This window comes from Globicephala melas, chromosome 16 (genome assembly GCF_963455315.2).
Source record: "Globicephala melas chromosome 16, mGloMel1.2, whole genome shotgun sequence".
Classification (NCBI taxonomy): domain Eukaryota; kingdom Metazoa; phylum Chordata; class Mammalia; order Artiodactyla; family Delphinidae; genus Globicephala; species Globicephala melas.
This window is the reverse complement of record NC_083329.1, coordinates 25,083,365-25,103,743: the sequence shown is the minus strand read 5'-3', so window position 1 is coordinate 25,103,743 and position 20,379 is coordinate 25,083,365. Positions and strand designations below refer to the sequence as shown.

The following is a 20,379-nucleotide window of genomic DNA, read 5'->3' as shown; positions in this document are numbered from 1 at the left end:
TTGGGGAAAAAAAGTCTTAAAAAGTACATCTGGTCAAAATGCTGGCTGATTATACAATCAGGTGTTAGTGATTAAGTCTGGGTGATTTTTCTACCCTTGTCTAAATATTCAAATTTTCTGCAATGAACATTGATATTTGGGAAGAAAATCCCAATATATGGTAGTCATTGTTTTTTATTAAAAATCCTAAAATGATTTATTTTTTGTTTTTAACAGTAACACATACTAATGGAAGCTATAGAGACTTTGTTGGTTTTTTCTGTTGTTGTTTTATTTTTTTTAAGTAAAAGTAGGTTTTCCCACCACCTAGTAATAATATTGTTAATTTTTTGGTGAACCTCTTTCTAGTAATTTTTTTCTCCTTGTAGCCGTATTTGTCTGCAGAGTTGAGACGTTTTACATGCTATGGCCTTGTGATCAGAGCAGGCTGTTTCTGGTGTGTTTCAGATGAGCTTCTGATATAGTGATGCCAGTACATGGCTCCTGTTGCATATGTATTATTAGCCTCACGGTGTTGAGGGGACCCTGGTATATGTTTTCCTGGCCTTGTGTAAGCGTTGATTCAGTCGGACATAGTTCCTCTGGGACATGCTGTTTGATTGCACAAGCTGATTTTAGTACTTACATCTGTAGCTTGGTCAACACATGGAGAGTCTTGACTCCTGAAAGTCTGCTCCAGGGTGCCTTGTCCCTGGTGTGCCTGGTCTTGCTCATTATGCCCTTTCCCTTGGCTAGGTACGGGCCTGTGTCCTCTGCGTCCATCCTCGGACCAGAGCTGTACGGCTGAGCCTGCGCGCTGTCTTCCTGCAGCCCGGGCGTCCACTCACCCGGCTTTCTTGCCAGCAGCTGGGAGCTGTACTGGATGATGTTCCTGTCCAGGGCTTTTTCGGCAATGCCGGGGCCACCTTCAGGCTGACGGATGGGGCTCTGGCCTATGCCCGGGTAAGGAGGCTCTTTGTTTCATCACGATCTTATCACCAGAAGGACTTTGGGGACACAAGTTCTTTTCTGCTTCCTTCATCCCTGGGTATTAGTTTCCTATTTTTGAATTTCCCCAAACGTGGCAGACAGTTCATAAGGACTAGAACAAGGTCTGTTTGTTATATTAGAGTGCCTTAAAATTGACTTGCCGTAATTGATACCTGGTTGATGGTAGGTATAAGAATGAGTTAGGATCTACACCAGGGCTTGGGAAAGTTACTTTAAAGGGCCAGATAGTAAATATTTTAGGCTTATGGATCATACAGACTCTGTCCTAACTACTCAGTTTTGTTGTTATAGCCTGAAAGCAGCAAGGACAGTATGTAAATGAAAGGGCACGGCTGTGGTCCAGTCAAACTTTTACTTAGAAATATAGGCACTTAATCGTGAGCTGTAATTTATCGACCCATGATCTAGACTCTTCTCTGACTTTATAGAGATCCTGTGATAGTACAAAGTAGTTCTTTAGTTAGAGCAATTATTTTAACAGGTAATCAAGAGTGCTGGTTTTATGGGAGGTGACCAATGTACTGAGTCAACTCCATGTCTGATTTAATGTCTGATTGCCTCAGATCTATTGCTTCTGGCTGGTCCTTAATCACTTGGTACTTTGTAGCTCAGCCATCTCTCCAATTCTAAGAAAGTCTTCAAACCTGAGACCTTCAAGCCAGGGAACACTCACAAGTGTAGAATCATCGACTACAGCCAAATGGATGAACTGGCTTTGCTCTCTCTGCGGACGTAAGTCTGTCACTAACTTGTGCGGGGTGTAGAGGTGTGCTCCTGTGCAGTGCACGCCCACAGTGTCTCGTGGCCGTGCTTGGTGAGGGTTTCCTTTCTTGCCAACATGATTTTGGTAGCCCTGAATTTTAGGCAGTCTCTGTCCTAATTTATTTAATCTTGTATTTGCCTTTTGTTCTAGGTCTGTTATTGAAGCTCAGTTCCTTAGTTATCATGACATCAAACCTGGGGCCTTGGTAAAGGTAAGACCTCAAGCATATAATTAGATACTCCACCACCTTCAGATAGTCTTTAGTTCACAGGTTAACTGTCAGCTCATTAGTCCCCATGTGAACACGTTTAAAGTCATATTCCTTCTCTTGGCCTGCTAACTGGGATTTCTTTTTCTTCCCTTGGGTAACTTGTAATTAATTTCAAGGTAAGGTCTTGCTAGTACCACCCCACTACGCAGGGGCAGTAGGTCATCAGTCCTGGGATTTGATGGTGTTGATTAGACCAGGTCAAAAGTTAGTTCTTTGATAATTGAGCCAGCTGGGATATTAGTAAGAAGCCAGTTGCTGCGCCTGTCCAACCACTTAGCCCCAGCTGAGCAGCTCCCCTTTATATGTAGAGTTCATTCCTTAGGAGACATAATCCTCTCCGTTGGATAATGAATTTGTAAGGCAGATTGAAAGAAGATCCTCACACAAAAAGATGTGAAGGTTCTCATAAATAAACCCTACTGCATCCGGATCACTGTGGGGTATGTGCTTTGTCCCTATGAGATCTGGAATAACAGGCACAGTTACCTCAGGAAGCTGAGCTTCGAGAGGTGTGAGATGCTTTGTTGTAAGAAATATAGGAAAGATATTCTTGAGGCATCATGGCATCTTTTCCTAGGGCAAAGTGATGACCATAAAGCCATACGGGATGCTGGTGAAGGTGGGCAGGCAAATCAGGGCCCTGGTACCTCCCATGCACCTGGCCGACATCCTTATGAAGAATCCGGAGAAGAAGTACCACGTTGGGGATGAGGTCAAGTGCCGGGTGAGCCTCCTCAAGGGTCGCTGGTGGGGTTTTGGCCATATGGGAAGAGAATGATGCTTCTCAGCTGAAGTTTCTGCCTTTTTCCGCAAAGTGACCACATAATATCTGCAGTCCTGCGCTTGGCATTGGGAAGAGAAAACTGGGTCCCTGCCCTTGATAATTGTATGGTATAATTGGTAGTTAAAATATCCATACATGAAGAGAGCAGGCCAGGTGGTTTGGTGCAGGCTGTATGCTGTGGTCATATCTCAGAACGGGGAGGTGAGGGTAGGCTGGGGCAGCAAGAATCATTGATAACCAACGATGATCAATATGATCAATAGCAACTACCATGTAACATGTATTCTGTGCCAGTTGCTGTGCTAGGCACATCGTAACACGCCTTACTCCATTTCATCCTTAAAACGGCCCTATGAAGGAAGTACTGTTATCCTCATTTTGCAGATGGGGAAATGAAAGCTTAGGAAAGCAGAGTATCTTGCCCAGAGTCACACAGCTAATAAATGGCAGAAGCAGTTTTCGAATTGAGCTCTATTTGACAACAATGTCTTCTAGATTTCTGGCAGAGGTGGGGCTTGAACTGGAAAGGATGGGTAGGATTTGGAAGGTTGAGGAGGAGCAGGGGTTGTGTCAGGCACGGAAATAGCCCAACCAAAGCTGCCGAAACTTGAGTGTTTTATAACAAAGGCTTGGATCCTGAGAGAAGCTTCACAGAGTTGTGAAGATTAGACATGATAATACACGGTGCTTAGGGCCTGGTGTGTGCAGACACTTAGAATGTTGGATTTCTTATTTTCATTTTATTTCATTATGGACTCAACAAAGATATTGATTACCCATTGGTACAAAGTTTTATAGTGGTGGGGTCAGGAAGTTAGAAATAGAGGAATTTCTCTGCCCTCGAGGAGATGACTTTTTGAGGAATGAGAGGTGGTTGGCGCACTCAGTCTTAGTTTATAGCTAGTCCGCAACACTGTTGAGGGGGTAAAGGTTCAGTCATTCATTCTGTTAGACGAGATGCAGTGGTCCAGGAGGGAGAGGGAGCGGAGGCAGAGTAGGAGTAACCGACATAGGACTCTCTGGAGGTGCACTGGGATGGTGAGTGTTGCTCTAGGCCCAGGAGGGGACTTTTGGGAGGTAGTACATTTAAAATAGAGGTGAATGCTCCCTAGGTCGTCATCCAGCAGGAAGCGGGGATGGTCTGTAGCTATTATTCTCAGAGAGAAAGAGCAGGTTTTTAGGGACTGACCATGGCTCTCAGGGGGATGCAGAGACCAGCTCAGTGGCTCTCTTGGTAATGGATGACTTGGTCACGGCCAGTATCCTTTCCCTAGGTTTTGCTTTGTGACCCTGAAGCCAGGAAGCTGATGATGACCTTGAAGAAAACCCTGGTTGAGTCCAAACTTCCTGCCATTACCTGCTATGCTGATGCTAAGCCTGGTCTGCAGACACACGGCTTTATCCTCAGGGTCAAGGACTACGGCTGCATTGTGAAGTTCTACAATGACGTGCAGGGACTGGTGCCCAGGCATGAGCTCAGTGCCGAGTATATCCCTGACCCAGAGAGTGTCTTTTACACTGGCCAGGTAAGCCTTCCCCTGGATAGGCTCCTACCGTTGGTGACCCCATGAACACAGATTTGAAGGAGTAGGAAGGCTACTTTTTAAGGGTTACAGAAGAGAGCATGTTGGGTAGCGGGCCTGAGCCAGCTAAGTGGAGGAGATGGAACAGAACAGAGAGAAACCCTCAAGGGAGCTCAATGGATGCTAACAAACTAACAAACCTTAGGCCCTCAACCTAGAAGAAATTAATCTTCACCTGTTATACACTAGTGTCCCTCACATCAGAAATTGTTCTGAGGCCACTATCACCACAAGGGGGCACTGCCCTAAGTCTGATGAGTCTGGGTCTGTCTAGGAAAAAGTGATTTTTTAAAACTTGGGATTATACCCCAAAATTCATTCATGTCTTTTGTCAACCGAAAGGCTGACTTGTGGGGGTTCTGTGTAGCTCTCAGTACGTTTCTCTTCACTGCCTTCTGACCTGATCCTGGGTCTTGGCGAATCACCCAAGGCCTCTGTGGTGCTGGTGGGGGGCACCTCTCTCCAGGGCCAAGCAGGTATGGTTTCTCACCAGGTGGTGAAGGTTGCAGTGCTGAACTGTGAGCCATCCAAAGAGAGGATGCTCTTGTCCTTCAAGCTGTCAGGTGATCCAAAGGAAGAATGTGCGGGACACAGTCAGAAGAAAAAAAAAGCCATTAACGCTGGGCAGGTACCTGGACTTCTCCAGACAAATTATTTTAGTTACGGTGGTAGAGAGCAGGGCGCCACTGACACCTGGGGTGCTGGAAACCATGCAGAGGGATGATCAAGGAAGCTAGATAAGGCTCTGGGGCTGTGTGTCAGAGCAGATGGACCGTCTAGGAAGGAAAGTGCGGTTACGGTGTGGCTTGTCAGCAGTGTGCTGCTGCCCTCTTTCCTCTTGGTCCCTAGGACCAGCCTGCAAAACTGTCTTTCCTTTGGGACCCAGTGGAGGGACCTGGGAGAGGAGTGATGTGAGCACCAGATGGGTCCTGCTGCGTGTGTGGGTGTGTGTGCCTGTTGGGTCTTTGGGAGTGTGGGGTGGGGAGTGGGAGAAAGCTGCTTCTCTGATCTCGACCTCTCAGTCATCCCTGGTGCTAGATACTCGATGCCTCTGATCTCTACCTGACCCGCACGAGTTGCTCTCTGCTCAAGACAAGCGCTCTTTTTTGTCTTCCTTTTCCCTGAGTAGTTGGTGGATGTGAAGGTTCTGGAGAAGACCAAAGATGGGCTGCAGGTGGCTGTCCTGCCTCACAACATCCCCGGCTTCCTTCCCACGTCTCATCTGTCAGACCACGTCACCAATGGCCCACTGTTGCATTGCTGGCTCCAGGCAGGTGACACCCTTCACAGAGTCCTGTGTCTGAGCGAGGGTGAGGGGCGTGTTGTATCCTTTACTGGTCTCTGGGGGGCCGCGGAGGTGGAGGTATGGGAGCTGTGGGCCCTCGGCGGGGCGGGGGGCGCTGGGGAACTCAGGGTCAGGCTCTGCTCTTAGTTGGAAACTCCATGGGAAAGAAGAAAGAAAGAAGACTGCAGAAATACCTCCACAGACCAAACCAGTGGGCAAGGCTGCACTTTGCCTCTGTTCCCCTGGTGGGCGTTAGAGCAGGATCGAGGTGCTGCTGGCAGATGCGGGTGGTCAGGGCAGAGGGGGAGCCCAGGGTGTTGGGGAGAGGGCCACGTGGCACTTCAGGCCCAGTAGGACACTCCCAGTGGCACGTCCAGCCTTCTTGGGGCACTCAGTGCTCACCCCTGAGTTGGAACAGTTAATAAGTACCTGCTGTCCTCTTTTCTCTCCTCCGCCTCCCTCTGCTGGGATATAGGTCTCAGAATATTGCTTTCGGTCTTCGTGTGGGCGCTTAGAAGGAAGACACTGCCTCCTTTCTTGCAGAATGTAAAATCGATTCTCCTTAGAGTGGAGATAGGCAGAGGAGGGGAAATAGGGTTGGTTAGTGTGAAGATAGGCAGGAGGATGGTGTCACGGCCGGTCCAGCTGCCAAACCACAGGGATGAGCCTTCCCCTTAGGTCCCCTCCGGTAATCTGGAGGTGAGTTAATAAGGGCAGGAACGAAACAGTGATTCCCAGACTTCAGTGTGAATCAGAATCCCCTGAAGGGCGTGGTCCAACACAGCCTGCTCCCCGCGCCCCCCAAGTGTCTGATTCAGTAGGTCTGGGCTGGTGCTTAAGAATTTGCCTCTAGCTAGTTCCCGGTGATGCTGATGCTGCTGGTCTGCACACTTAGAGAATCACTGTGGTAGAGAGGGTGTAGAGTGGAGATGGGAGAGATGGACAGCTCATCTGCCCTTTCTGGAACATTCCTTGACGAAGTGCCACTAGCTCCTTTGCAGGAAGCCAGCTTTGGTGTCTGCAGTAGAGGGTGGCCAGGATCCCAAGAGCTTCTCAGAAATCCATCCTGGAATGCTGCTCGTTGGTTTTGTGAAGAACATCAAGGACTATGGTGTGTTCGTCCAGTTCCCGTCAGGCCTTAGTGGACTGGCTCCCAAAGCTGTAAGTTCACCTCCCTGCACAAGGGCCTTTGAGGGGAGACAACAGGGCCATGGAACCTGAGGGTTGGTGGGAAAGAATCTATTCTCTTGAAAGATTTTCAGGGGCATGACACAGAGGCACCTGGCTGAGGGGGAGTGGAGCTGAGACTCAGTCTGCAGTCCTCTTGCCCAGCCTGTAAGTCTTGGCTCAGGGCTGTGTCCTGGAGGAAGGGGCACCTTTTCTACTTCATGCTACAGCATTGGGTAGGTCATTGGATAGCAGACTTTTCAGACTGGAAAAGATCCTAGCGATCCCGTAGTTGAACCCCCTTTCAGGCCTGCTGCATAAACTGACACCCAGAGCGGAGAGGAGTCTTACCAAAGCCCATGTAAGACGGTAGTGAGCAAAAGGGCTCATCGCTCATTCCTGCCACAGACAGTTCATAAGTGTTTCGTCCTTTCCGTAGGTGTGTTCCCCTGATGTTTTGCCTGGGCAGGTCTCATTTGCATCCCCTGCCAGAACAATTTTAACAATGGGGGGGGGGGAGGGCCCCAGAAACATGCACAGTGAGGGGCAGAGAGTTGCTCTGGGGCCTTCTCGGCTGGGTTGGCAGCCAGGGCGCCTCCTGTGTTTTTACGAAAAGGGAGGTGAGCTGTGCTCAGAGGGCTGGGGGGACCTTCCTGGGGTCCATCTCCTGCCTCACACACTTCTTGCTGGGTGTTTCAAGTGGGTTGTCTTAATAGAGACTTCCTTTCCTTTCTTCATTTTGTGCCCGCTCTTCCCTTTTAGATCATGAGTGACAAGTTTGTGACCTCCACAAGTGACCACTTTGTCGAGGGGCAGACAGTGGTTGCTAAGGTGACCAACGTGGACGAGGAGAAGCAGCGGATGCTGCTGTCGCTGCGGCTGTCGGACTGCACTCGGGGGGACCTGGCCGCCACCAGCCTCCTCCTCCTGAGCCAGTGCCTGGAGGAGCGGCAGGGCGTCCGCAGCCTCATGAGCAACCGAGGTGGGGGCAGGAGGGCGGAGGATGAGGGCCAGGGGTGGGGCGTGTGCGTCTTCAGTCTGTTCCCATGAGTTGTTGGTCTTCCCCGACGTTAAAAAAATATGGGTAAACTTTTGTTGATGGGAGTGGGATCTCCATAAAGTGCACAGATCTTCTAGAGTGCAACTCAGTAAACATTCATAAAGTGAACATCCCTGTGTAACTGTCATCCAGATTCGGATAAAAGGTCATTACTTGGTATCCCAGAAGTTCCCCTTGGGCTCCCTCCCAGTTCAGAATCAAAATTTCCCTGAGTTCTGTGACCTCAGGTTTGCGTTTGTTGTGAATCCATTCACTTCTTCACTTTTTGTTCCTTTATTCATCAGATGTGTAGTGGATGATAAAATGGAACAGGGACCTGCTAGAAGACTTTGGGGGGGGGTTATTAGTCTGACTCTACTAAGCTTTGAACCATTGTGTAGATTTGTTGGAACCCTGATGGGATTTGGGAATAAGAACCTTGAGAGGGTAGATTCCAAACAGAAAGAATGAAAATTCCGAAATCAAAGCAAAGCATGTGTTTCTGGCATTCGTTGGCTATTCCATGAATTATGGCCATGTGGGGTGAGCAAGGGGCATAGGTCTCTGCCTGTACTGGGAATTTTCATGGATATCAGACATTTTTACCAAGAGCAATTTTGCCTTCGTAGTGGTTCCAACGCTCCATGTTGGAAATGTCCTCCATGTGTCAGCATATTTCCAAAGGAAAAGAATGGTGAGTGTCATTTCATCTTGTTAATCCCTATTTCCTTTGGGTCTCTGGCAGACTCTGTGTTGATCCAGACGCTGGCTGAGATGACCCCAGGGATGGTCCTTGACCTAGAGGTGCAGGAGGTGTTGGGAGACGGCTCTGTACTGTTCAGTGAGGGCCCAGTGCCCGGCCTGGTCCTAAGAGCCAGCAAGTATCATCGGGCAGGTGAGTGCATCTCTCTCGCCCATCATGGTTTGTAGGGGAAACCACTTGCCCGTTGCTTCCTCTTCTGGGTACAGAATTTCCAAATACATAGATGAGCTGATACAGCAGAAGTTTTTGGCATGCTTATCTTGTGTAAACGCAAATGAAGACAGCAGCATACTAAAGAAGGTTTAGGTATGAATCTCTTTATTGTTGTATTTGGGTAAATCTAGATTTTTATATACCAGGTTGCATAAACTGACACAACCTGAATGTGAATTATGGGAGCTAGACCCTTGGCTTCCCTAGCGCATGTAAACCTAGGACATAGGTCTACTTTTCCTTTTTGTGCAGGGCTGTTGGAGAGATGCTGTCTCCCTTCGCCCCTGCTCCAGGAGGGTGATCACATTGTGTTTGGTTCTGCACTGCAGGGCAGGAGGTGGAATCTGGGCAGAAAAAGAAGGTTGTGGTCTTAAATGTTGATATGTTGAAGTTGGAAGTACATGTTTCCCTCTGCCACGATTTGGTGAATAGAAAAGCTAAAAAGGTAAGCTTGCTGACTGAGGACTTCCATTCCCATGGTTTCAAAGGTTTTACACACCCCTTCAACCCCACGTGGTTCGCAGATACCTGTAGACAGGGTGGCCGTGTGCCTGGGTTTGTCTGGGTCACTCCCAGGTGTACCTGTCACCCTGGTGTGCTTGTTGTTTTTGTTTTCTTGGCTGAGCCACGCGGCTTGCAGGATCTTAGTTCCCCGACCAGGGATTGAACCCGGGCCCTGGCAGTGACAGCACCGAGTCCTAACCACTGGGCCGCCAGGGAATTCCCTTGGTGTGCTTGTTAGTTGCAGTGACTTTCACTGTGGTTTGGGCTGTAAATCACGTGGTCACCCTGATTAGGGCCAAGCAGGTGCTTGGATGAGTGAAGTGGGCCAGGTGTCTTAGGGGGTGGTGACAGTAGGACTCGACACCTGGACTGACAGACTGCGGAGTGCACGCACTGCTGCAGAGGAGCAGAGACTACTCGGTTCCATCTCACTGTTGCCACATGAGAACATCTGGGTCTAGTGTTGGGAAGTCTTTGAATTTTAAGAGAAGGCAGAATGTGGATTTTTTATTTGAAATAAATGTAGGAAATGTTGGAAACTATTTTTCTTTTTTAAACATCATGTGAACCAAACAAAACATGTCTGTGGGTAGTTTTGACCTCCAGGCTGCTCGTCTAACACCCTCTTCTGTCCACTTTTGTGTGGGCAAAGAATGGGTTCAAGGGAAATCTTAAAATGAGTGGTATCTTTCTCCGGATGACGTGTATATTTCGTCATCGTCTAAAGTACTTATTAATCCCCTAATCGCATAGGGTATGTTACAGAGAATTATATAGATGTAATCCTTAACCTCCAGTTGCTTATAATTTTAAGACTTTGAGAGACAAAGAGAAATAGAAAACAGTATTAACCCCTCACTAAGCTTTCTAGCAGGTCCCTCTCCCGTTTTGTCATCCGAGTGAAGCTAGTGCATGTAAGGGCATGAGCACAGGTTGGATGTTGGAGAAAGACAGGCTACATGCCTTGCACACAATAAGCTCTCAGTAATGACTGTCTCTGTTGAGTGAGTGAATAAACTGGGTGGAGAGCTAGCTGCAGGACAAGAGAGGGGGAACCACAGTGTCTTAAAGCTGGAGAACCATTAGAGGTCACTTGGCTGTGCGTCACAGTCACCTTGAAAGTTCTGCTTTCACTAGTTCCAGGACAGGATCTCAGAATCTGAATTCAAAACGGAGGCTAACTCCAGGTGATCCTGATGTGGCTCCTTGAGTGTGGTCACATCGCCTCAGTGTACAGGAGGGGAAAGCTGGGTCCAGGGAGTGGAGGCTAGTTTGTTACAGCTCAGATTAGCCTTGAGCCCCCTGGACTCAGAGGACTTTCCCAGACCTACCCTGCCCAGTGGGTGAGGAACAAGTCCTTGTGCTCTGTAAGAAGCAGGGATGGTGGGTTTTCTGTTTTCCAGCTGAAGAAAGGCAGTGAGCACCAGGCGATTGTGCAGTACTTGGAGGAACCCTTTGCCCTTGCCTCCTTGGTAGAGACTGGCCAGCTAGCAGCTTTCTCCCTGACCTCCCACCTCAACGACACCTTCCGCTTTGATTCAGAGAAGTTGCAGGTGGGACAGGGTGTCTCCCTAACCCTCCAGACCACAGAACCAGGAGTGACAGGTCTTCTTTTGGCCGTTGAGGGGCCAGCTGCTAAGAGGACCATGAGACAGACCCGGAAGGACTCTGAGACGGTCGACGAGGATGAAGAAGTAGATCCAGCTCTGGTTTTAGGGGCTGTAAGGAAGCACACCCTGTCCATTGGGGACATGGTCACAGGGACCGTCAAGTCCATTAAGCCCACCCATGTGGTTGTGACCCTGGAAGATGGCATCATTGGCTGCATCCATGCCTCCCACATTCTAGATGATGTTCCAGTGGGCACATCTCCTACTGCCAAGCTGAAAGTTGGGAAGAAGGTCACTGCCCGAGTGATTGGCGGGAGAGACATGAAGACATTCAAGTATGGAGGCTTTGGGGGAGGGACTGGCTTTGAGGGGAGATGGTGGTAATCGTGGGAGAAGGCATGGGAACTGAGGCAGTTTCCAAAAAGTTGTGCATACGTTAGATTTTCTTTTAGTTAACCAAAATGTTCACCAAATAATCCTTTTGTATGTCTTTATTTTTTAATGGTGTATAATGTAGTGGTTAAGAGCGTTGATTTAGAGTCAGATCTGGGGCGAATTCCAGATTTGCCACTTAAAATTATGCGACCAGGAGTTAAGTAGTTACTCAGCCCTCTGGGTTTTATTTTTCCTAAATCGTAAAGTGAGAGTAATGGTAGTGACTACCTTGCAGGGCCATTGCAAAGATTGGAAGAGAGAACACCTGGCACTGAGTGTGCCTGGTGTGTTGTCTGACACATAGTTATTGCTCCGTATGTGTCAGCAGTTACTATAATCCATCCTCCACAGCATACCTTAATTATACTCGTTTACTTTCAATCTAGTTACAGTGTGTTATTGCAGCAGAAGTCCTTGCTATAAGAAAACCAAAAAGAGAATTCAGAGTCTAGCCAATGATTTGCATATTAATTTCAGTAACTGTGGGATCTTCAGTAAGTCATTTGTTCTCTCTAGACCTCAATTTCCTTATTTTTAGAATGAAAGAGTTGGAAAATTCTTTTCAGGATTTAATATGACAACCCTAAAAGATCAGATGAGCCAGTTCCTTAACATTTACTAAAACGATGAGAACGGAAGGCCTCAGGCCTGGTATTACTACTGGGTGGTGTGGCAGTGGAGTGGGCGGGTTTTTAAGCTCGGTGTGGTGGGCAGTTAGAAATTCTGGTCTCCCGATTATGGTGTTACAGAGAATAAGAGAAATGATTTGACATTATTTGTTTCTCCAGGTTTCTCCCAATAAGTCATCCCAGATTTATTCGAACCATCCCGGAGCTGAGTGTTCGGCCAAGGTAAGGGGGACTCCGGTGGTCTCGTGGAAGGAGCGCTGGGCTTGGAGTCAGGAGCCTGAGTTCTAGGCTTGATTCAGCCAGGGTTGTGACTTATTTTGCCTCTCTCTCTCCAGGTTGTCTTTTTTTCTCCAGGAGGGATATTTGTCTGGTTCTCATACAGCTGGTTAGAGGGATTATATGAGAATTAACGTGAAAGCTGTATTCAGGGTTTAAGTATCAATTTAAAGGCTGATTGCAGTTCTGTTTGTTGGCATGTAACAAAAAGAAACATTTTTGCTCTCAACCTAATTTTCTAGAACTCAGTAATTCCCTAAATAAACACCAGGTAGCCAAGAATGCCTGTTCTTTGATAATAGACCACTGCTTGGTGACTGAGACTTGAGGTCACGTTCTGGTGGATTCTGCAGAGGGATGTTCCACAAGGGATTCTAGGTGGACCGGTAGAACTAGTAGTTTCGTGAAGTGGTGGATCCAGTTTGTCTGGGGTCATTCTTTCAGAGGATCTCAAGCATGTTGATCTATGGGCCTGTCTGCTTCTGCTTCCCCCATTAAAAAAACCCAGCCTGTAGGAACTGATAGGCCATCAGTGACTGAAGCTAGATACACGTGACTGTGCCAGAACCTCTGCAGGGTCAGGCCCAGATCCATCCAGGTTGTAAGTCTTATGTGCCTAGGATGTCATGGAAAGACCTCTTAAGCAGCTTTCCGAGCATAAGGTTTGGTCAGCATCCTGAAGGGATCAGAGTAGAAGTGGAATAGTTCTGAGAAGGCTTGTGTCTGAGGTAGGGGAGTATTCCTGGAACCTTGAAGTACCAGATGCTAACAACGCTTACTTTGAAGGATGTGAAAGTAAGCCCTTTAGTTCCAGAATGATGAGATTTGGTGGATGCACACGTTCCTGTTTGCCTAATCTGTGGTTTCCTTAGTTTTGTAGATTTGATTGTGTCCCTTTGTCTTGAAAACAGAGACCTCCTCATATTCGTTGTTTTAGTCTGTGGTGTCTTCACCTCTGAGGCTGGACGTCTTGTTCAATTAAGGGTTAAGGTCAAGTAGTTTATCCAGGCTAAGGGTAGGTATGTTAAATTAATGAATACTGCAAGGGGTGAGTCAGTGAGCATTGTGGGAAGACTTACTAACATCCTGAATGGTTCTTGACCCTCAGAGTCTGGAGCCTCTCATGAACTATCACTGCTGTGCTGGTCCACCCTCCTGTCTATGGAGACTAGTGTGAGCCATAGCGGTGGTCCTTGGTAGTGGCAGTGCGGGCCAAGCCAGGAAATGTGTTCATTCCATAGAGGAGATGGAGGATGGAGAGTTATAACGACAGATAGACAGATGGACAGGTAAAAAACTCTAGCACATCTTCCCCCTCCTCCACGCACCTATGTTGTATTGTTAATTATTTTATGTTAATTGAGGCCCCTGAGAAACTTAGTATAAACGTAATGCTATTGTTGCTATATTTCTCAAATGCTTTATGTTTTAAAATACATGTTTTGAAGTCAGGAGGAAAAACATTTATTTAATTGACGGTGTTGACTTACGAAATACCATCATATTTTCATTCCCACTTGTATATGGAGCTCTTGTGCCCAAAGAGAATGTCGTGTGTCTTCGAGTTGAGTTCAGCGTTGGTGAGGGACACTCAAGCTAGATAAAACGGTGCCTGCTCATTTACCCATTTGGAGGGGGGGAAGTTAAGAGAGCAGAGCAGTTCAGAAGTCATTACATGTATCTCTGGAATTCCTGCTGGTCACTGAGTTTTCTCTTGCCATTAATGTAGTTATGCCCACCTTTTTTTTTTTTTTTTTTTTTAAGAGAGTCAGTTTAAAATCATTTTGGGAAAAGAAAAAAGATAACACATACTTGTTATGTGTGTTTGTGTTTTATTTTTAATTTTTTTTTTTTAACTTAAACAGACATCTGTTTTCTCACAATTCTGGAGGCTTTCAGTCTGAGATGAAGGTATCAGCAGGGTTTGTTCTTCTGAGGCCTGTCTCCTTAGCTTGCAGGTGGCTATCTTCTCCAGTGTCTTCATATGGTCTTCTCTTTGTATTTATCTATGTCCTAATCTCCTCTTTTTTCACATTTTTTTATTGTGGTAAAAACATAACATAAATTTGCCCTCAACACTTTTTAGGTGTACATTATGGTATTGTTAACTGTATGCATATTTTTATATAACAGATCTCTAAACTTTTTCATCTTGCATGACTGAAACTCTATAGCCATTCATTTCCCCCTGACTCCCCAGCCTCTCGCAACCATCATTCTACTTTCTGTTTCTTAGAATTTGATTACTTCACATACCTCATATAAGTGGAGTCCTGCACAGTCCTTCTGTGACAGGCTTATTTCACTCAGCACAACATCCTCAAGGTTCATCCGTGTGGTAACATACAGCAAGATTTCCTTCTTTTTTAAGCTGAGTAATATTCCATTGTGTGTATATATGTTGTCTTTATCCATTCATCTATCAATGGACATTTAGGTTGTTTCCACACCTTGGCTATTTTGAATAGTGCTGCAATGAACATGGATATACAGATATCTCTTTGAGATCTTGTTTTTAATTCTTTTAGATACATACCCAGAAGTAGGAGTGCTGTATCATATGGTAGTTTTTTGAGGAACTTCCATACTATTCTCCGTAGTGGCTGCACCATTTTACAGTCCTACCAACAGTGTGCAGGGAAGGATTCCCTTTTCCCACATCCTTGCCAATGCTTGTTATTTTCTGTTTGATAATGGCCATCCTCACAGATGTGAGGTTAATATCTCACTGTGGTTTTGATTTATATTTCCCTGACTATTAGTGATGTTGAGCACCTTTTCCTATGCTACTTGGATGTTTGTATTATCTTCTTTGGAGAAATGTCTGTTGCAGTTCTGTTTTTCAGTCAGGTTATTTGTTTTTTTATTACTGAGTGGTAGCTTAATTTCTTACAAGGACACCAGTCGTGTTGGATTAAGGCCCACCCTAACCACCTCATTTTAACTTAATTGCCTCTTTAAATTCCCTGTCTCCAAACACAGTCACATTCTGAGGTATTGGAAGTTGGTGCTTCAACATAAGAATTTGGGGGGCTGGGCGAGACAATTCAGCTCATAACAGAGGCATTCCTGTATCAGCTATTGAGTGAATAAATTTTTTTATCCTAACTATACATATATATATGTATAAAGGCATTATAGATAATGAATGTAAATTATCTGTTAGTTATCTGTTAGAGTGCCAGGCACATGGATGTTCTGTGTGTGTTTTAAGAAATAACATTTTACAGATGTTCCCTTCCCAGGCTTCTCCCTTCACCCCCAGAGGATGAATTCTCCATTATTTGACATATATCCATCTCTTGCTTTTATACTTTCATTTTATATATATATATATATATATATATATACAAAAAATTATTTTGTATGGTTTTCAAATTTTACATAAATAGTATGCTGTGCTTAATATTCTGCAGCTTGTTTTCATCACTCAAAATTTTGTTTTTGCCATTTCTCCATTTTGGGGCCTAGAGTTAAAACAGTAACCCATCCTGTGCCTGTGCCAAACTGTATATATTTTCAAGCTGATGGAAGACGTTTATGGTTGTTTCCACAATGCCACAGTGAACATCCTTGAACTCGTTCCATTGTGCGCATGTGCAGGGATTTCTCTAGGGTGGAATTGCTGGGTGTGTTTCAGCTTTACTAGTGTATGAGTTTCCTGTGTTCCTATATTCACCAGTACTTGCTATTACACGTTACAGTTTTACCAGTATTGTACCATTTTACTGGTGAGTTCTGTTTTGTTTTAGAAATTTGAATTGGTAAGCTGGGCTGGTTGGAATGGTGGGAATTCTGTGCTTCCTTTGAAGTGATTTGTGGACTGATAACTTTCAGACCGCATCTCCTTGTTGCTTTTCTGAGAAGAAAAAGAGAATCAAGAAAGTGATAATGCCGAGGTAGCATAGGGCACAGAGCACTGGATTTTTGAATCAGGAACTCTGACTTCAACTCCTGGGTCTGTAGCATAAAATGAATTTAATAATATCTGTCCTGGGCTTCCCTGGTGGCGCAGTGGTTGAGAGTCTGCCTGCCGAGGCAGGGGACACGGGTTCGTGCCCCGGTCTGGGAAGCACATGCCGCGGAGCGGCTGGGCCCGCTGAGCCTGCGCGTCTGGAGCCTGTGCTCCGCAACGGGAGAGGCCACAGCAGTGAGAGGCCTGCGTACCGCAAAAAAAAAAAAAAAAAAAAAAAAAAAAAAGTATCTGTCCTACTTGATTCACACATGAGAGTGTTGTCACATTCAGTGAGAGATTATTTGTGAAAGCAGTTCTGCAAACTGTAAAGCAGTAGCTAAAGCATTGAAAGAAGTAAAATAGTTTTGTTTCCTATACTTACAAAGATTATTGTTGGCTCCCTGCTTTAGGTGAGTGAATTGGAAGGGATTAATTTTCACGCAGGTATTGTGAACATTCATTCCCCTTTAAGGAGAGAAATGGCCGGGGGGTGGTGCATGGTGGGTGTGTATGAGTTAGCGGAGTCCTGTAAAATCAATCCATGGCCACTCGAGGGAGATGGTTTCAAGCTAGAAGCTTATCCAGAGGTTGGTTTACTCTTTGCATTGCCTTTCTGCAACCAGTGAGCTGGAGAAGGATGGCCACACCGCTCTCAACACTCATTCTGTTAGCCGCTTGGAGAAGATTAAACAGTACCAGGCTGGTCAGACTGTGACTTGCTTCTTGAAGAAGGTGAGTAGTGCACGCCCTGCAATGCGATGCTGTCCCTCTTACAGAAGAAAACGGGGAGAAACTGACAATGACCATTTGCACTAGACTTTGCTTCTGTGTTTGCTGCCATGCTGGTTTGTAGAAGACAGTAGAAGGCCTCTGCTCCTAGAAAACTTCTGGTCTAATCAAGGAGCTAAATTTATGGCTTACAAAACAGCTAGCAAGCAACCCACAGTTCTACATATTTATAGATTAATTGTACAAAATGGAAAGAAAAATATATCATAGAGCAAGATTTTAAATCCAGTTCTTTATTTTATTTTAAATAATGTAAAATTCAAATTTCAGTGTCCACAAATAAAGTTATATCAGAAGACACACACACAAATATTTTAAATAAAAATAAAAATGTTTTATTTAAAATAAAATAAAATGTTGGATTTTAGATTCTTGCCTTTTATAAAGTTCGAGAACAGTGCAAAACAGTATATAATTGGGTGCCAGGTTATGTGTTCTAACCCCAAGAGGAACAGGAGTTGAGTAAAGGGAAGGGATCAGTGAGAACTATACCAGCTGGAATACATCAGAGAGAAGGTTGGTCTGGGCTTGACCCTGAGGGATAATTCCTCTTCATTGCTGCCAGATTCTTCCTCCATGAGCATGTATCTGAGTATGTCTGTGGTGCTTGATCCTTTTAGTTACCTATTGTCTGTAGACATTCATAAACCCAAGATGCCTCAGAGTGGTGTTTAAGCTCTTCATAATCAGACTTTATGAATCTGGTATACCAGTCATGCTGAAAACCTCCTCTATTTTTTTCCCTTCTTGTCTTTATTTCTACACTGGGAGTACTGTCTATTCTTATTGCCTACAACCCTTCAAGGTGCAGCACAGATAACCCTCCCTTCTTACTAGTTCTCCTACAGGGTCCCGTAACATACTATGCTCTTACCTCTTACTTGTTGCTTGCTCCTGCATACTCATTTGACTTACTCTTTGCAGACTGTAATCTCTTTGAAGGCAGGGCCTGGCTTTTACTTATCACTCTCATGCCGTATACATAGTGGCTGCTTGATAAATGTTTTGTTGAGTTGACCTGAAAATTGGGGTGTGTATTTAGGGCAGAGCACTATGTCAATAGCAAAATCTAAATTGATTTAGAAATAAGATGTTAGTCCCTGAAGATGGTTAACGTTCACTGGGCACAACTGAGTTTGGGGGAGGCGACAGAGGTCAGTGGGATTGGTCCTACTGCTTGAGGATATCTCTGAGGCCTTTTTTGCCTCCTAATCAGCTGAGGCACCAGGAGAGATGCATGTTCTGCTGGGCTGGCAAAGGCTCTGAGCTAGACTCTGAGTGAAGCCTGCGAGAAGTGGAGGTTGGACAGGGGCATTGGGACATAGGGGTGCGTTCCTGTTCCTTGGGAAAATGGAGGCTTTGGGCTCTTTGAGCCCTGTGATTTTGGGAGAGTCTGTTTTGGTGAAGGGAAGAGAAGAGACGCTTGTATCTGCCCATTCCATTTCTCCTCCTGTTTTTTTTTTCCCCCAGTACAACGTGGTTAAGAAATGGCTTGAGGTGGACATCGCTCCAGACATCCGGGGGAGAATTCCCTTACTGCTCACTTCTCTTAGCTTCAAGGTCAGTGTGCCTGAGATCCCTGGAGAGGAAACCCCAGCTCCCTGAGTTCAACTTAGTGTCTGGTGTGTGCTCACAGTGGGTACAGGGAACTGTACTGTGGGAGATACTTACCGTGCAGACTTAAATGCTGTGGTTTTGGATAAATGACAGGCCTTTCCTCAAACATCAGAAGAATTTTCTTGCCCTTCCAGGTTCTGAAACATCCAGATAAGAAGTTCCGGATTGGCCAGGCCCTGAAGGCCACCGTGGTTGGCCCAGATTCCTCCAAGGCCTTCTTGTGTCTTTCACTCATAGGTGTGGTGATGAAATGGGACCTGGTCAGGGAAGGGAGGGGGTGGAAGGGGTCGGGAAGAGGTCTTCAGTCATTGCCCAGGTTGAAGGATGCCGTGGGTTTCAGAGTCCTTAGAAAGCCTAGTGTGGTGGCTATGTCCTTGGAATAGTTTTTCTCTCGGGGCTTTGCTCTGTGGCCTGTGTCTGAGTCACCTTTACCTACACAGTTGTTTTTCCTTGGTCTCTCAGAAAGGCTTGTCCACCACATGGCCCTGGCATTCTTGACCACATGGCATGGTGATCTGGGTCTGTGTGATCATTCAGGTCCACTCAGCCTAGACAGCCCGAGTCTGGACGCCTCCACCTCCCCTGGACTCTGGTTGGCCAGTGTCTCGGCTTCTTTCTTGGCTCATTTCCTCTTCCCTGAATCTGGTTCATTCTCCTGCCAGGTCCTCACAAGCTCGAGAAAGGGGAAGTGGCCATGGGCCGCGTGGTGAAGGTGCTTCCCAAGGAGGGACTGACCGTCTCGTTCCCCTTTGGGAAGATCGGAAGAGTCAGTATATTTCACGTGAGTGACTCCTACTCAGAGATGCCCCTGGAAAACTTTACCCCACAGAAGATTGTCAGGTAGGCTGAGTTCTCTTCCTCTTTTCAGCTCTCCGTGGGATTGGTGGGGTTTTTTTGTTTTTGTTTTCCTTTTAATTATAGATGTGTGATTTTGTACCAGAAAAAAATAGTATATAAAATGGAAAATGAAAATTGCTGTTGCTCCTCTCTTTCTCCACCACTTTTTGCCATTAGATACTTTGATCTCTATCTTTCAAGACTCTAACATGTATAGGTATAATGTGCCCGTACGTAATAGTAGAATTTCATTTTATGTGCTATTCTGCAACTTGCTTTTTTCTCACGACAGTTTAGCATACACTTTTTCTTTCCTGTGCTAGTATATTGAAATCAGCCTTGTTCTTTTACCTTATTTTTAACATTTTTTTTTTAGTATTGCATGATGTGTTTTTTAAAAAATCACAGTTTATTTAAACAATTCTGTTGATGGACAATAATGTTGAAGTGGATATCTTTGCACATATGTTTGGATACTAGTGAAAGTATAACTGTGAAATAAATTCCTAGGAGTAAAATTGATGGGTCAAACAATGTTATGCATTTTGCCAAAGTGTCTTCCAAAAGGACTTTGCTAATTTTTATCTCAATTAACAATAAATATGACTGTTCATTCCTCACACCCCTGTCAGCACTGGATATTCTTTTTTTTTTTTTTTTTTTTTTTTACGGTACGCGAGCCTCTCACTGTTGTGGCCTCTCCCGTTGCGGAGCACAGGCTCTGGACGCGCAGGTTCAGCGGCATGCCCCACGGGCCCAGCCGCTCTGCAACATGTGGGATCTTCCCGGACCGGGGCACGAACCCGTGTCCCCTGCATTGGCAGGCGGACTCTCAACCACTGCGCCACCAGGGAAGCCCGGATATTCTT

General features: G+C 45.8%; 1 protein-coding gene across 3 annotated transcripts in view; it reads left to right on the top strand.

The window, feature by feature from the left end:
- Positions 1-20,379, top strand: part of PDCD11 (programmed cell death 11) — a 41,940-nt gene that overhangs the window by 12,773 nt on the left and 8,788 nt on the right. For 2 of the 3 annotated variants that reach the window (XM_030865515.2, XM_030865514.2), the window contains exons 9-25: positions 736-942; positions 1,598-1,722; positions 1,904-1,964; positions 2,602-2,748; positions 4,083-4,334; positions 4,885-5,019; positions 5,521-5,715; positions 6,667-6,837; positions 7,606-7,825; positions 8,628-8,777; positions 9,188-9,303; positions 10,766-11,307; positions 12,196-12,258; positions 16,891-16,999; positions 18,527-18,616; positions 18,808-18,910; positions 19,336-19,513. In XM_030865515.2, the coding sequence (XP_030721375.1) occupies positions 736-942; positions 1,598-1,722; positions 1,904-1,964; positions 2,602-2,748; positions 4,083-4,334; positions 4,885-5,019; positions 5,521-5,715; positions 6,667-6,837; positions 7,606-7,825; positions 8,628-8,777; positions 9,188-9,303; positions 10,766-11,307; positions 12,196-12,258; positions 16,891-16,999; positions 18,527-18,616; positions 18,808-18,910; positions 19,336-19,513 (2,864 nt within the window). The remainder of the gene's footprint in view (positions 1-735; positions 943-1,597; positions 1,723-1,903; positions 1,965-2,601; positions 2,749-4,082; positions 4,335-4,884; positions 5,020-5,520; positions 5,716-6,666; positions 6,838-7,605; positions 7,826-8,627; positions 8,778-9,187; positions 9,304-10,765; positions 11,308-12,195; positions 12,259-16,890; positions 17,000-18,526; positions 18,617-18,807; positions 18,911-19,335; positions 19,514-20,379) is intronic. The other variant, XM_060286058.1, reaches the window with a different exon arrangement.